General features: G+C 36.0%; 1 protein-coding gene across 1 annotated transcript in view; it reads right to left on the reverse strand.

Moving 5' to 3' along the window:
- Positions 1-14,678, reverse strand: part of LOC136844736 (uncharacterized) — a 113,024-nt gene that overhangs the window by 79,926 nt on the left and 18,420 nt on the right. Inside the window, exon 4 of the mRNA XM_067113973.1 lies at positions 11,848-12,090. Within this exon, the coding sequence (XP_066970074.1) occupies positions 11,848-12,090 (243 nt within the window). The remainder of the gene's footprint in view (positions 1-11,847; positions 12,091-14,678) is intronic.

The following is a 14,678-nucleotide window of genomic DNA, read 5'->3' on the forward strand; positions in this document are numbered from 1 at the left end:
CCATAAATGACTTAAGGCAACTCTTATGGCAACACTTGCCCTCAGCTCAGTGATACAAGGAAGAAGCTTCTCCCATGAGATTTCATGGGGGAAGGCAATAAATCTCCCCTTCTCAGCATGTCGTATATATTTGACCGTAAATATACTCAGGGAATGTTGCTGGTTTTAGTTCTTACCTTGTACGCTATGATGTCAGCTGTAATTGTAATTTTGCATATAAAGTACAAAATATTTATTGGAAAGAACATATATACTGTAACTTGCTAAATTTAGCTGCTATTTCTATGAGCGTCTTGGAAAAGAGGCCCAGCACAAGGTTGAAAATATTCATTTTCAGCTTCCTGTGGAAGGTACAGTTAATTCCTTATACTGTGTCCATTTGCATATCTTCCTCTATACATTTTTTTTTAATTGGCCAACCTTAAAGTTGCCCAGACTTGGGGTTTTGTTAATGTATATTTAGCCTGGGCTGTAAGGGTTAATAAAATGTATTTACACTGAACTCCTTGTGCAATGACAATATTGAACATGGGTATGCTGTAGACAAAATAGTCAAATGAAAAGACCCCAGTAGTAACAAAATTTTAATACAGTCCAACCTCTTAAATCCGGGAACCTTGGGACCAAGCCACTGCCAGACCACAGAAAATCCATGAAAATAAAACACAACCCTAAAATGTGAAGCCCTTATGTGAACAGTCTTGCAAGCTAATTCCACATATTTTTTCACTTTATCATTTTATAATTCAGATATTTTACTTCTTTGTACTTTTTCTTCATACTGTACTTTATATAACACATTTAGCCTACATTCCCGAGTTAGCCGAACCATAAGTCTACTACTTAACTTTTCTCAGAATCTGCAGAATATCATCGGTGAATTTCATCTCCTAAATTCACCATTTTCATAATTATTGCAATTAGTTTCTTCGTCATTTATTCTGATTGTAGAGGGTAATGAGATGACAAAAATACATGTACTGTTTGAGTTACGATAATTTGCCTTGCAATAACCTGATTTTGAGATGGGGTTGGCAATTAATATCGATACATTTTGAAAATATTTTAAATTTCACACTCGACAAGCATACAGTCAGGCAGTGAGAAGCCAAATTACAGTAGATTAACTTCTTTTCCTCCATCTCTTTATCCCACCTTTCATTTATTTAATAGCTTCCAGCCATAAACAACCAAAGGAGAAAAGGCTGTTTTGCTAAGACCAACTGAACCAGATAACAACCGGCGTTTTGTTTGCATTTCAACCATCATACGATAGTAAACAATTACCACAGTTATGTTACACATGACATTAAGTACAATAGGACGGATATAATTTTACACAACTGTATACCTTATTTGTTATGGAGGAAGGATCAGCAACAAAATATACAGCTAAATTTAAACTGCAAGTGGTGGCTGAAGCTGAGAAAACAATGTTCAAGCTGCTATGACTATAAATTATCATGCATTGCCATCACGGATGAAACTCACGTAAACTTTGATAATTTATGCCCTCATATTCAACCATAAATAAAATTGGATAAATGTATTTTAATCAAAACTACAGAGCATGAAAGAAAACATATTACTGTTGTTCTCATGCTCATAAAAGATACATATAGCTCGTATTATGATGAAATCGAGTGTGAATAGCGAATGAAATCTGTTGATTAAAAAAAATGCCCACAACTCCATATAGAAATAACTAAATTGATTTCACGAGACATAATTGACTTAAAAAGACTGTATGACGTAAAATAACCTTGTCCCATATAAACAGAGTATCTAGAGATTCATATATGCTAATTAGAAGCAAGAAAATTTGCTCTGATTTAAGTTAAATAGGCTAAATAAACTTACCTCATAATTGCCATCAGCTGATTTCCAAACCATAACATTGATAGCTATGTTTGTATTTTATAATGCAAAAATATGAGACTACACACAATATTATTGGATACAGCGAAATAAAGCACAATTTACTAAGAGACCCACGGAAAAGATGCATATTCGTTATGTTTGTATTTTATAATACGATATTCATAAGTGAACATTACATCCGGTAATTTTATATCTTGTATATGATGTGACCCCGTTAAAATTAGGTTCAAAATTAGATCTTCAAAAGTCACATGACATGCGAGTATATGTGGTCAACTCTGTAAAACCCAAATTTGCTGCTTTATCATCCCCAAGTACACGTCTGATTCTTGTTTGTGTATCAAATTTCTTATCGTACCGAATTATCAAAGTCTATCTGCATTGAACCTCCAGGGTTAGCTGACATTGATAATTAATATGCCATATATTTATAGAATACAGCATACTGTACAGTGTAGGCTAGGCTACCATATATGCATAGTTGGTACTGAATACCCTAGGTAGGCTAGGCTACATACAAGATGTTTTTTCCAACAAACGATGGGGTTTCTGGAACCTAACCCCATTGTAAGTAGGACAATACCTGTAAGGAATGAATTTTGGCAATCACTCAGTGCATTTGAAGCTCTGCCATCAAAAAAAGTAAAAAAAGCACAATGCCATCTATTGAGGAAAACGAATATTGAACATTCACTAACGGGAGTCAATTCAGGATCATAACACCAAAAGCAAACATAGCTTGAAACAGGAAATAAATCAATCATTAATGCTTTTTAACAAGGCTTTAATTCTTTAAAACAATACAGGCTAAAATGGCCTTAAACCAAAAAAAATTATATATACGTACTGTGCTCTAGTAAGCCTATATCGAACCTGTAGCTCAAACAGGAAATAGTATTGTACATACTGCAAAATAACTAATGCTTCCAAACGAAATTTGGGGGGGGGGAAATGTAACTGAGACTGCTGCTTGAAGATATCGTTTATCAATATAATTTTCTGGCTAAACAATAGAAAAGTGTAATATAGAAGTACAGGTGTGAAAGAAATATATATACAAAGACAGTAAAGTACAAAAAGTTGTAAATAATACATGGTGCCGTCCTCGTGGCCGCTCAATGAACTAATGGTGGCTAATTCAAAATCTTATCGAACCACAGAATGCCGGTTTCAAGAGGTTTGACTGTACAATAAACAGTTACACACAACTAACTTGATAAGAACTCCAAATACAATGAAAGTGGATAAAATCCATCCAACTTGACCAAAACTCTCACAAGTGTGCTACAGGGGTCTCCAGTAAGGTGTTCTGGGATGACAGTTTGAGGTATATTTATGTTTGAACTGTCAAGTTTAGTGATGAACTGTTAAAATAAGCAGTTATAATTGTTTTAGGGGTGTATATAGCCTACTTAAGAGTAACAGTAGCAGGAAAGTACTGTAATGCAAGGTTACTTTGGGTGTTTTGGGATGATGGTTTGATGTGTATTTTTGTTTGAAACAGTCAACTGTTTTAGTATGATAATTTAAGTTATACTTTTGTTTAAACCATCAAATTAAGCAGCGAAATGTTAAAGTAGGCAGTTATAAGTGTTTTACTTAAGGGGTACAAGATATTTGGCAGCGAAACCTATCCTACAGTGGAAATCCAAAAATCCCCTCGAAATATGCTTATAATTGGCTTATAACTGCCAAATATCTTGTACCCCTTAAGTAAAACACTTATAACTGCCTACTTTAACATTTTGCTGCTTAATTTGATGGTTTAAACAAAAGTATAACAAATTATCATACTAAAAACAATTAACTGTTTCAAACAAAAAATACACATCAAACCATCATCCCAAAACACCCAAAGTAACCTTGCATTACAGTACTTTCCTGCTACTGTTACTCTTAAGTAGGCTATATACACCCCTAAAACAATTATAACTGCTTATTTTAACAGTTCATCACTAAACTTGACAGTACTGTAATGCAAGGTTACTTTGGGTGTTTTGGGATGATGGTATTTTTGTTTGAAACAGTCAATTGTTTTAGTATGATAATTTAAGTTATACTTTTGTTTAAACCATCAAATTAAGCAGCGAAATGTTAAAGTAGGCAGTTATAAGTGTTTTACTTAAGGGGTACAAGATATTTGGCAGTTATAAGCCAATTATAAGCATATTTTGAGGGGATTTTTGGATTTCCACTGTAGGTTCTGAAACCTATCCCTGCGTAAAAATGGGGGAGCACTGTAGCACAGTATCATCAGCAGCATCAGAGAAAACCTACAAAGAAGAAAATGATCGCAGTTTTAAAAAATGTGAACACTGTGGTCTATGCCATTTGCTTTCTGGTAATGTTACTCTCTCAAAATCATCAGCTGACTGAGTTTTACCAACATCACTGCCATGTGTCTCCATATGTTCACAGTGTTTGAATAAAACCTCTTCAAAAGTTAAGAAACTGAAGACACAGATCATAAAAAATAGACAAAGCTTATATAGTAAGAAGAAGTACTTTGAAAAGATAAAATATGAGTAACAAAACAATAAAAATTGGTAAGTAATAACTATAAAAACACAGATTTGTTCAAGCCGATTTCCTTATCATGAGTAAACCCATGAATCACGATCATATATTTTTTCTTACAATCACAAAAATGATCATTCCTATCCATCAATATCCTTCCTTGCTTTTATGATCCCAATTTTATTCATTGTTGGATGCATTTTCATTTTCTATCCTTTCTGTCCCATTATCAAACACTTAGTGTTCATTTTGCTCAATGGATGGTGTGTTTTGTTTACTTTAAAGACTGAGCTTTAAGTGTCAAATGCTCGGAACTCTTGCCAAGAATCAATCTTTGTTTTTGCCATCTCATTCCCCTCAACAATCAAGATGAATGACGAAGAAACTAGCAGGCACAATCATAAAGACATAAGATTTTAGGGAAAAAAATCTCAGAATATATATAATCATAGACATAAGATTTTAGTTTCTGAGGAAACCTAAATAGTTGACTCCCAGATAAGTCGGGAATGTAAATGTGTCAACAGTGTAACTTACAAAGAACCAAATTTGTCAAAATATGCACTTTATATTATCCTATACAGAACATAAGAATATATAAAAACCAGCTTATTTTCTGACATTTGGAAAAAAAGGGGGGGTTTATGTAGACGATACTTAATAAAATACACAGTATTTCAAAGAATTATTCCAGAAAGATATATACGTAACAAAAATGAAACATGCTGGGTAATCATATCAAGAGATCTTAAAAATTACAAGACAGCACTGTACTGACAACCAAAACAGGTTGTACTCCATGGGATATTTTTCAGTCATTCGACTTGTGACCGTTCCTACTTAAGACTGGTCTGTCAAAACCTAACTTCAGAAGTTCAAATGAAGACGCAATGCATTACTACCCAATACTACTCTCCTTGCATTTTAATACACTTTTACCTATTAATTTATTTTTTCCTTTTTAATATTGGGATCTTTTCTTTTTGTATTTCTCTTGCCTCCTCCTACTTCTTCCTAATGAAAGCCATATTCTTTGGAAGCTTGAATTTCAAGTTAATGGCCCCTGTGGGCTTGTTCCATATGGGTACGCATAATAATAATAATAATAGTAATAATAATAATAATAATAATAATAATGTCAAAGACTATTTGTACATGTGAGGGTTAGTGCCAGAAGGGGACATCAGGCACTCACACAAATGATTACACTCCTCACGTTACCTCTGTGCTTGTTGATCCTCCACAATGAAAAACCAGTGGAAAGATTTCTAAAGAAGTACTAAAGTTAAACAGCTGTCTAACAATGAGCAAAGCAGAGCAGAGAGCAGAGCAAAGCAAAGCAAGACATCCCCCCCCCCCCACCCTGTGCTTAATGAAAGCAAGTGAGTGAGGTATATTTTCCCACTTGACTAAATAACCACCAGTTAACCACTCGTTCAAAAGTTGCAGTACAGTTTTCAGCCTACGCTCCCCTTGTAAAAGGCAATGGTTTGCATTTCTGTAGGGAACATTACACTTTATATGATATACTAGCATTTACATACAAAAATACAATTTATGTAGTCCCTATCTAAACCCATTACTTATTTTAAACTAATAACAACAATGTGTCATCAACAGTTTGCCTTCATGCAAATCTTTGAAACTTAACTTCCATTATTATGGCTACAAAATATAAGAACTGATCCTCACATTGAGAAGCACAACATTATTATTGTATAAAAACTTAAGTACAGTAAACACACAACTGTGCTAGACTAGATATCAGACTCATTCACAAAGATTCTAAACATTCATTCAAATCTGTAGAACATGGGGAACTAAAGGGACTGCAATAATCAACTGAAACAAGTTTAGTGTTTCATTACTAAACACTGTAATGTAACAGTTATCATGGGATGATTACACTGTAATGTAACAGTTATCATGGGGATATTCATCATCAGTAAGTCTTGGTTGTAAAATAACAAAATGAAATTCCTGAGATATATTCACCACAAAAGTTGATAAAAAACTCAGCTGGTTTGCCAGTTAATTATCACTCACCAACTTTTGTCACAAACTGCACTTTTACTGTTTCCAAGATACCATTTAATAATACGACAGATTTACAAAGCATGGATTCATACATATAGCAAATATCAGGAGTGGTATATAACATCACATATGGATAAAAAATTCAATCTGGATGTACATACTGACAAAGAATGACCTGAACCATGTCAGAAGATGAAAATTTGCAACAATAATGAAAGGTCTGCAACAGATAAAAACTTTTATAACTTTTCATCATCACCGAAGTCAATAGTTTGTTCCAACATGGATTCAACAGCTCTGTCTTTATTTCTATAATCTTCCTCCATATCCCTAGCATAGCCTATGAATTTCTGCCAATCTTCTTTTGTTATAGTTTTTATAATGTTCATCACATTCCTGTAAATACCATCCACCTCACTGACTTCTTTCAAGCACCATTGATTATTCAAATCTGCTTTCCTTGCCACTGATTTCACATGGGCCCAAACAAGTTCAATGGGGTTTAAAAGCTTGTGAAAATGAGGTATTCTCAAGACAGTATGTCCTCTCTTATAGGCTAGTTCGTCAATTTCATAAACTTGCTTCCCTTTATACAACGCAACAACCTGAAGCAATTCTGACCTTGTTAGTAACGAATCATGAACAATGTTGCTTTGAGTAAGCCACTCTATTATCTCACTTTTTTTGGAACTCCTGGTTGGGGCCTTATTCGCAAATTTTGAATGGGAAGAACAACTGTCCATCACAATAAGAGAATGAGGAGGAATATTACTTAATAACTTGTCTTGGAACCAGTTGCTGAACTTGTGATAGTTTAGTGATTCAAGGTCTTCTCTACTTCCACTCTTTATTTGGAGTACCTGTAGGGCTCCACATATGAAACCATATTCTCCTCCAGCATGCACAACGACTAATTGTTCTTTACCACTGTTCTGCTTTTGACTTCCAACAAATTCATTCAAGTTTATGAAAGTTTCACCAACATATACTTCTGGCCTTGGGCGACTACTGGTTCTATTAGCTAACATTATTCTACAGTATCTACTTCTTTCTGCTACTATATCATTCTTTTCAACTAGTATAGTTCTACCACCATGGATTGTTTTACAGCAGAATCCAAGCTTTTTTACCAGACGTGCCAGAGTAATTTTGACACCAGTAAATTTGAAAGGTGGCTCCTTCACCCTTTCAAACAGACACTCTAATGTTGGTAGCTCGCCACACTCATAAAATGACAATATCACTCTTCGAATGCTTTCTTCCTCAATGCCCTCTATGTTTCCTGTTATTGGAGAATGTTTTTTTCTGGGTGGTGGGGATTCCAACCTACTGTCCTCAGGAAAAATTAAAATTTTTTCTACAGTTTGAACTGATACACCAGTGGCAGCAGCTGTTTTTTTCTGTAAACTAGCCTCGCATTCAAGCTGATTTAGGGATCGGAAATAATGATGAACATTCAATACAATCTTTCTTGCCTGGCTTGTTATTCTTGCAGTATCCCCGGCAATATTAGTGTTTCGGGCCACCATCCCTGTGATAAATTACAAATGAATGAAAATGGTGTCCACCCAGAGTTTAAAATATTCAATAATATACAATATTCTGTATGATGGTTAAGACCTTTTCTGCAGTCACATTTTAAACCTAGAACATCAATCCTTACTTCAAGGATACTGGACTTTTCAAACCCAAGCAAAACCTTAAGGAATGATAGTAAATACACATTAAAACAAAAATGCACGCCAACTATAGTCCTTGAACTGTTATTGTTTTTTGAAATTTAAAGTGACACTTTAGTGAAATCTTCTTGGGACCTCCTTCAGGCTCACAAGTCACTGTATGGCAAATTATGTTTGTGGACTCTATCTGCACACTACAGCCTCTTGACAGATCTATCAATGGTCACTATGTTTTCTGCTTTTTCTTGATATTACTTTGGGCCTGAATCCCAAGTGCTGTCTCCAATGCCCGACCAACCTGAAAGTCACGCTTCAAAATCCCATGTTGGGAACTGAAAACTTTCAAGTTAGAAGCTCTGACATATCATTTACATTACTTTCATTATGTGGAAACCTTTGCTGTTCACCGTACTTCCCAAATCATTCAACCGGTCACCGTCATCTAAGACACGGAGGACAACAAATGAGTTGTATTTTAGCAATCCCTTGGAGTGTCATCAAGAACAGGAAGCCTAGCATTCCAGGAAATATCATCCTTACATTCACCACAGCCTGCACAAATTCTCCCGTGCAACAGATATGTTGACACTGAGGAAATCTGTTCAACTAACTTCCATTCCAGCAAAGGACCCGTTTGCTAAGAGTGGAGAGCCAATTGCAGTAAAAAAATTACAATAAGTAAAAATGGAGTAATGTAATAGTGATACCAGTGTCTTTTTAAAGAGATGGGGAATGCCTAAGAGCTAATTATGAGATAAGAAAAACAGTGAAACACACTGGAAGAGGAAGAAATATGTGGTGTTGACCGTGCAACTTATCAAACCTTACAAAGCACACTACCAAAGGGGCAGGCACACCAGGTAAAACTGGTGCAGCCTCCAGAGAGGAGGGAGTGCTACAGGCAACTGGCACAGCTTCCAAAGGGGAAGGAGCACCAGAAAACACTGGCGTAACCTCCAAAGAGGAACACATGCAGGTCACCACTGGTCTTCTCTTTACATTACCAAAGGAAGCATCGCCAAGCATTATCTGGCACAGCTCCATGATATAAACATCCCAATTTTGAGATGAGGATGGATGATTATCTCCACAATGTGTACATTTTGCTTCTTTATAACATACACCATACTCTGGTTCACTTGACTTAACATACATGTCAGGCTTGTCTTGCATCTTCTGCTAACATATGACCACATTCTTAACAAAAACACCTCGGTCTTGGGATATATTGCCTAACATTAAAATGTACCGTGGTACTTTTATTACTACATTAGGTAAGAATGTCATAATTCATTTTGGAACTGGAAGTAAGGTTCCACTGGTCATCTTCCTTCTTTCAATTCTATATTACACTTGATCTTGAAATTCTTCTACAAGTTTCTCTTTTGAGTATGCTGTCAGTTGGGGTGAAAATATCATTCCCCTGGAGTGATCCCCAAAAAGCATGTACTGAGCAGTCTACTTTAACTCCTCCAAGAAGCAATAATGGTTTTGATTTTTCACTTTCTTTTGGTGAGGCCAGTTCTACTGTCAGTTTTCCTCGGCCTTCAGATGATATCTTAAGACTCCTCAGCCACAGTACCTCACAATGTCTCTGTACATATCAAAAATGTCACAATAAGAATCTTTCATCATTTTCATATACTTAATTTTAAACTGAAGTAAAACAAATGGGAAATATTCAAAACAAACCTTGTTGGCATTAATAAAGGTACACCAAAAATATACCTGCCTTTACTTTTAGGCAACCACACTGTGAAGGATGATACATTATTGCTCTTTCTATCAAGATTTCAATGAAGTCAGATTCCAAATCTGAGGAGCCACTTACAAGAATGGATTTCAAACATTCTTTTAATCATCAAATAAATTTACTAGACAGTTTCACTTGACACTCTTCATTTTTGAACATTTTTACTCACACAGGTATGTTGTTCCAAAGCTACAAGAGTTTGAAATTTGGAAATTGATCTGGCTTCAAAAAATTATAAAAATCAAGCAGCTTTCCTTCTTTATACTTATCTATAAATCTGCCATCTGTCTGGAGGTCAATAACTTCCATTTGAAAGATTTTAAACATGGCAGCCAAATGGATCTTACAAGGGCCTGATTTCATTTGTTTTAGCATCAAGGTCAGACAATCACTCTTTCACTTTTTTTCAAGTCTCCATCTATTCCTATTGCAAGTGAGGAAGACAATTCCACTTCACTTTCTGCATGAAATTTTTCACATGGAAAATTAGCAAAATTCTTGTCTTTCACTTGGCCTTTACATAGATCAAATTTTGCTCTGAACAGCCATTGAACTGCTTTGTAATCAGGCTAGCCAACAAAACTTGGAATCAATTACTTCCAGGATTTTGTGGAACTGGGTGATGACTGAGTGCATGAGATCAAATCAAATCAAACACAAACAAAAGGTTCATGACACAAGACACATCAAGCTACTTTTTATTTAAACACAATGTTTGTTGTTGGATAAGGCAATGGAGAAACATGGGTTTTGAGAATCCCCCAACCAAACCTCTCTTCACCCCCGGACATATTCTTTCCTCCATCAAATGTCACCATTCCAGGTTATATTCAGTCATGGTTTTTTTTGCACTTTGGAAAAAAAAAAATCCTCTCCAGCTGTATGCATGCACTGAACTGATGCTAATTCTTGGGTGGCATTAAAATTACTGTGCACACCACGGACAAATACTAGGAGTTGAGAGTTATCACAGACAAGTTGGTTCACTCAACATGAGAGAATACAAGCAAAATCTTGTTGCTCTGTGCTGCTGAACTAGGGCGCTTCCTAAATCTTCAATTTTACGATAAACAGTTTTTGGTGCAAGATTTAACCATCCTGAAGAGGTTAACTTCTTCTAGACATAAATCTCCTATTGGTGAAAGGCTTTCTCTTTTGACCAACACATAAGCAACTTTGTAACTGGCCCTAGTTGGAGCTTCATTTTCAGCATTTTTCTTTGTAAAAGCAGCTTGCTGAGAACACAAACTGTGCTGAATAGATTCAAAACTTTTCTGAGTGCTGCTTTCCTGTGAACTTCAAACATGTTCAGTCTCATCACATTGATGCATACTGCATTCCTTCAAAACAGCAACAGTCTATATATGAAGCATAAGGCTTCATTTGCTTTCCAAGAAGTCCTTTATGCTCAATTCTTCATTTCACTTTCTAAATTGAGTTAAATTTTTAGTAAACATGGAAACATCTGAATTTTCAATTAGCCATTTTAGAAATCTGGCTAGGGCAATTTTGTTTACTAAAAAATAAACTAGTTCAAGAAATGAAATGACATTTTTGTATTCACTCAGAATATATGGAGTAACTCGAAAGTTTAAGACACCAGGAAATTTACATATGAAAATGATAATACCAAGGCAATACCAGCACCAGGGATAAGGGAGACAACTCACTACCTTCACACTTGAGCTTTAGAATACTACCTGCAGGCCATATGAAATCATGGTGGGCCAGATGTGACCCCCAGGCCATAGTTTGAAGACCCCTGTGCTAAAACCTTCCTAAATGGCAAAAGAAACTGTTAAACTGAATTACACACCGACCCACCCAAAACCAAAGACTGAGATACAAAAACATCCGAAGGTGCAACAACCATGTTACAGTCAACCACAAGAAACACAAACAGTACTATGTTTACATAATAAGTTTGAAAAAGAAAGGGAGGGAGAGGTTAAACACAATGATAATAGCTACTGTACTTACACCAATCCAATAATACTGCTGATTTGTCATAGTCAGGTTCATCTTCCACTCTAACTTCTTCAACTTCTGGTCTTTGCTTCTTTGAATCTGGAGAACGTGACCGAGAATGAGCTCTCCTCTTTTCTCCTCGTCTATCTTCCGTATCAGATGGCTCCTGCTTTGGTTCCATTAACTCTTCCTTTATATCAATTTCCTCACTTTTCATGGAACCATCATACCCATTTCCAAGTTCTTCCTTAACCTCTGCAAAAAAAAAAAAAAAAATAAATAAAATAAAATAAATAAAAAATAATAAAAATAGACAAGTTATCAAGATTCATTTCAATTTCAAGTGCACACACACACACACACACACACACAAGAGAGATTCAAATTTCTCCCTTTGGTCTTTCTCGTTTAACTATCAAATAACTGAAAACGGATTAATCCATTGTCGACCATCGTTTCACTATCAAATAACTGACAACGGATTAATCCATTGTCGACCACCAGTTATTATCCTAACCCTGCCTTTTTACACAAAACATTATATAAATAAATTACAATTAAATGAGTTCAGAGTTAAATAACATATATACCATCTTACTTATGCTATTTTTATTTTTAAATGTATGCCATATAAAAAAACTGCCCTATGTCCAATGTGGCCGTATTACCAATGAGAGACAGAGCGCCGTAGGCTAGGCTAGGTACTGTACTGTACTGGGTAGGCACAAAAATTGTTGCTAATGATAAAACATTGAAAAACATGCCAAATTATTACAGTAAATTTTAATAAAATATTGAACAGAAGCCGAATTATGTCTGTTTTCACAAACTTACGAATAATTGCTTACAATACGTTGGCAGTTTGCCTCTCAGCCATTTGCCATGAGTGGATGTAAACAAAGCATAGCGCCACCCTGGTGGCCTGTCACGGTAACACACCCATTGTTTACGTAAAACAATAGTATTTATGGTAAATTTCATACAGAGTCTACTGAAATACTGTATGTATATTACTCTCACAATACCATATTGTATTTCATGGGATCCATGTTTTTATCAAAATACAGTACAAAAAGCCACAAAAAATAAGGAAATAGTTCAAAACACTCAAAAGCACAGCTGAGCAGGGTTTAAATGTGTGGGAATAACACCCACTGACAAACACAAAAAACTCTAGTTTACAAAAATCATGCGGTTTATTGGGTAGGATACAATTTACCACACATTCCCATCGAAATCTGATATGTCGAGTTCTGATATGGTTGAGGACCAGGGTTCTACTGCATTTGGTAAGCAATCAACAAATGTGGTTGAGGGTAAAACTGCTAGGCAACTAGGAAATATACTTCCTCAGAACAAGAAACTAATTACTGTACTGGAGTAACATTACAATCACACTGAAAGCATAGAGTGGTTGAAAGCAGCCTCCCTTGGGAACGTGATGTCTTTATTTATTTTTTTGGGGCTTTATTTGTTCATTTTGACAGCTAGTTCTGCTGGCTAAAATCTGCCATGTTATCCACCTCCCACAAGCCCCTTCCTTTCAACTACTGTCTTACACTTGAATACTTTCCTCCAACCTTCAAAATTCAGTGACTAGAGCACTGTATGGGATATATACTGTGTTAATGAATAAAAGGAAACACAAATTTTGTATGTGATTTCCAACTCACAAAGCATACTTGCCAGTCATTTTTCCACTTTGCCTTTCTGATAAATCATGTTGCATATCATTATAATAAATGTATACAGTAATCCCCCCATATTCGCAGGGGATGCATTCCAGACCCCCAATTAGTTAATATCCGCACATACTTGACTCCCCTGATAACACTTACAGCTACTTATACTGAAAGTTAAAATACCAACTGTAAACTTAGTATCATCCAACAATCAATACTAATTATTATCATATTACTAGACACTGAAATTATTACTATAATTTCAAAGTCATCTTAAACATTAGTACCCTTAAAAAAGATACTTTTTTAATTAATTTGTATTTTTCATAGCTAACAATCCTGCGGTCTTAACATAAGATAAATCTTCTGGCGCCAGCTGTAATCTGGTAAAAATAACATACCGTATTACACGCACTATTTCTATCCAAGGACTTGGTGGCTTCTGGCATTTGTCACAAACGAGGTGGGTGACACCACCAACCAAGCTTGGTCTCGTGGCACCTCAGTTATTCTTCTACCACCTTTGAGGAGGATGTCTTGTTCTTTCTCTCCTCCCTAAAGCCAGTCTTTCTTCTATGACCACGTTTACTCTTCTGTGTTTTAGAGTACAGGTTTGTGTGTTTGTGAGAGTGTTGTGGGTATCATGGAATCCCAAAGCCTTTCTGAAAGCTCCAGTTCTGGTTCTTGCAAGACTCAAAAGGAAATGTCCAGGTGCAGGTGGTTATCCGTGTTCGTGATTCCTAGCCTCCGTGGGTACTGATCCTCATTCAACTTGTAGTAGGTGCAGAATGTAATTCTTGGTCTCCTTAGCAATGGAAGAGGTTAGCCAAGAAGGGGCAGCATAAGAGGAAGTCAAAGGCTCCATCTTCTGATGGTAGCCTTCTGCCTCACTGACGGGCCAAACTTTTCTTGATTCTGCCCCTTCGTTGATTAGATCTCTTCCACTTGCTGCATCTTCAACTGATGGTCGTTTCCCTTCCTTTTCTCCCATTGATTCGTCTTTGGAAGTTTTGGGAGGGTTTGGATAGTTGTATATTCACGCTATGCCGTTCTAGCCTCACCTTCGAGGGAGGGGGCTCCGCTGTCTTTATCCTTTGTTCTAGGTTTGGAAGCGCAGATGATGTTAACTGTTTGGGCATCGTTAGGCCTATCAGGCGTACC

The sequence above is a fragment of the Macrobrachium rosenbergii genome, chromosome 13, assembly GCF_040412425.1.
Source record: "Macrobrachium rosenbergii isolate ZJJX-2024 chromosome 13, ASM4041242v1, whole genome shotgun sequence".
Classification (NCBI taxonomy): Eukaryota; Metazoa; Arthropoda; class Malacostraca; order Decapoda; family Palaemonidae; genus Macrobrachium; species Macrobrachium rosenbergii.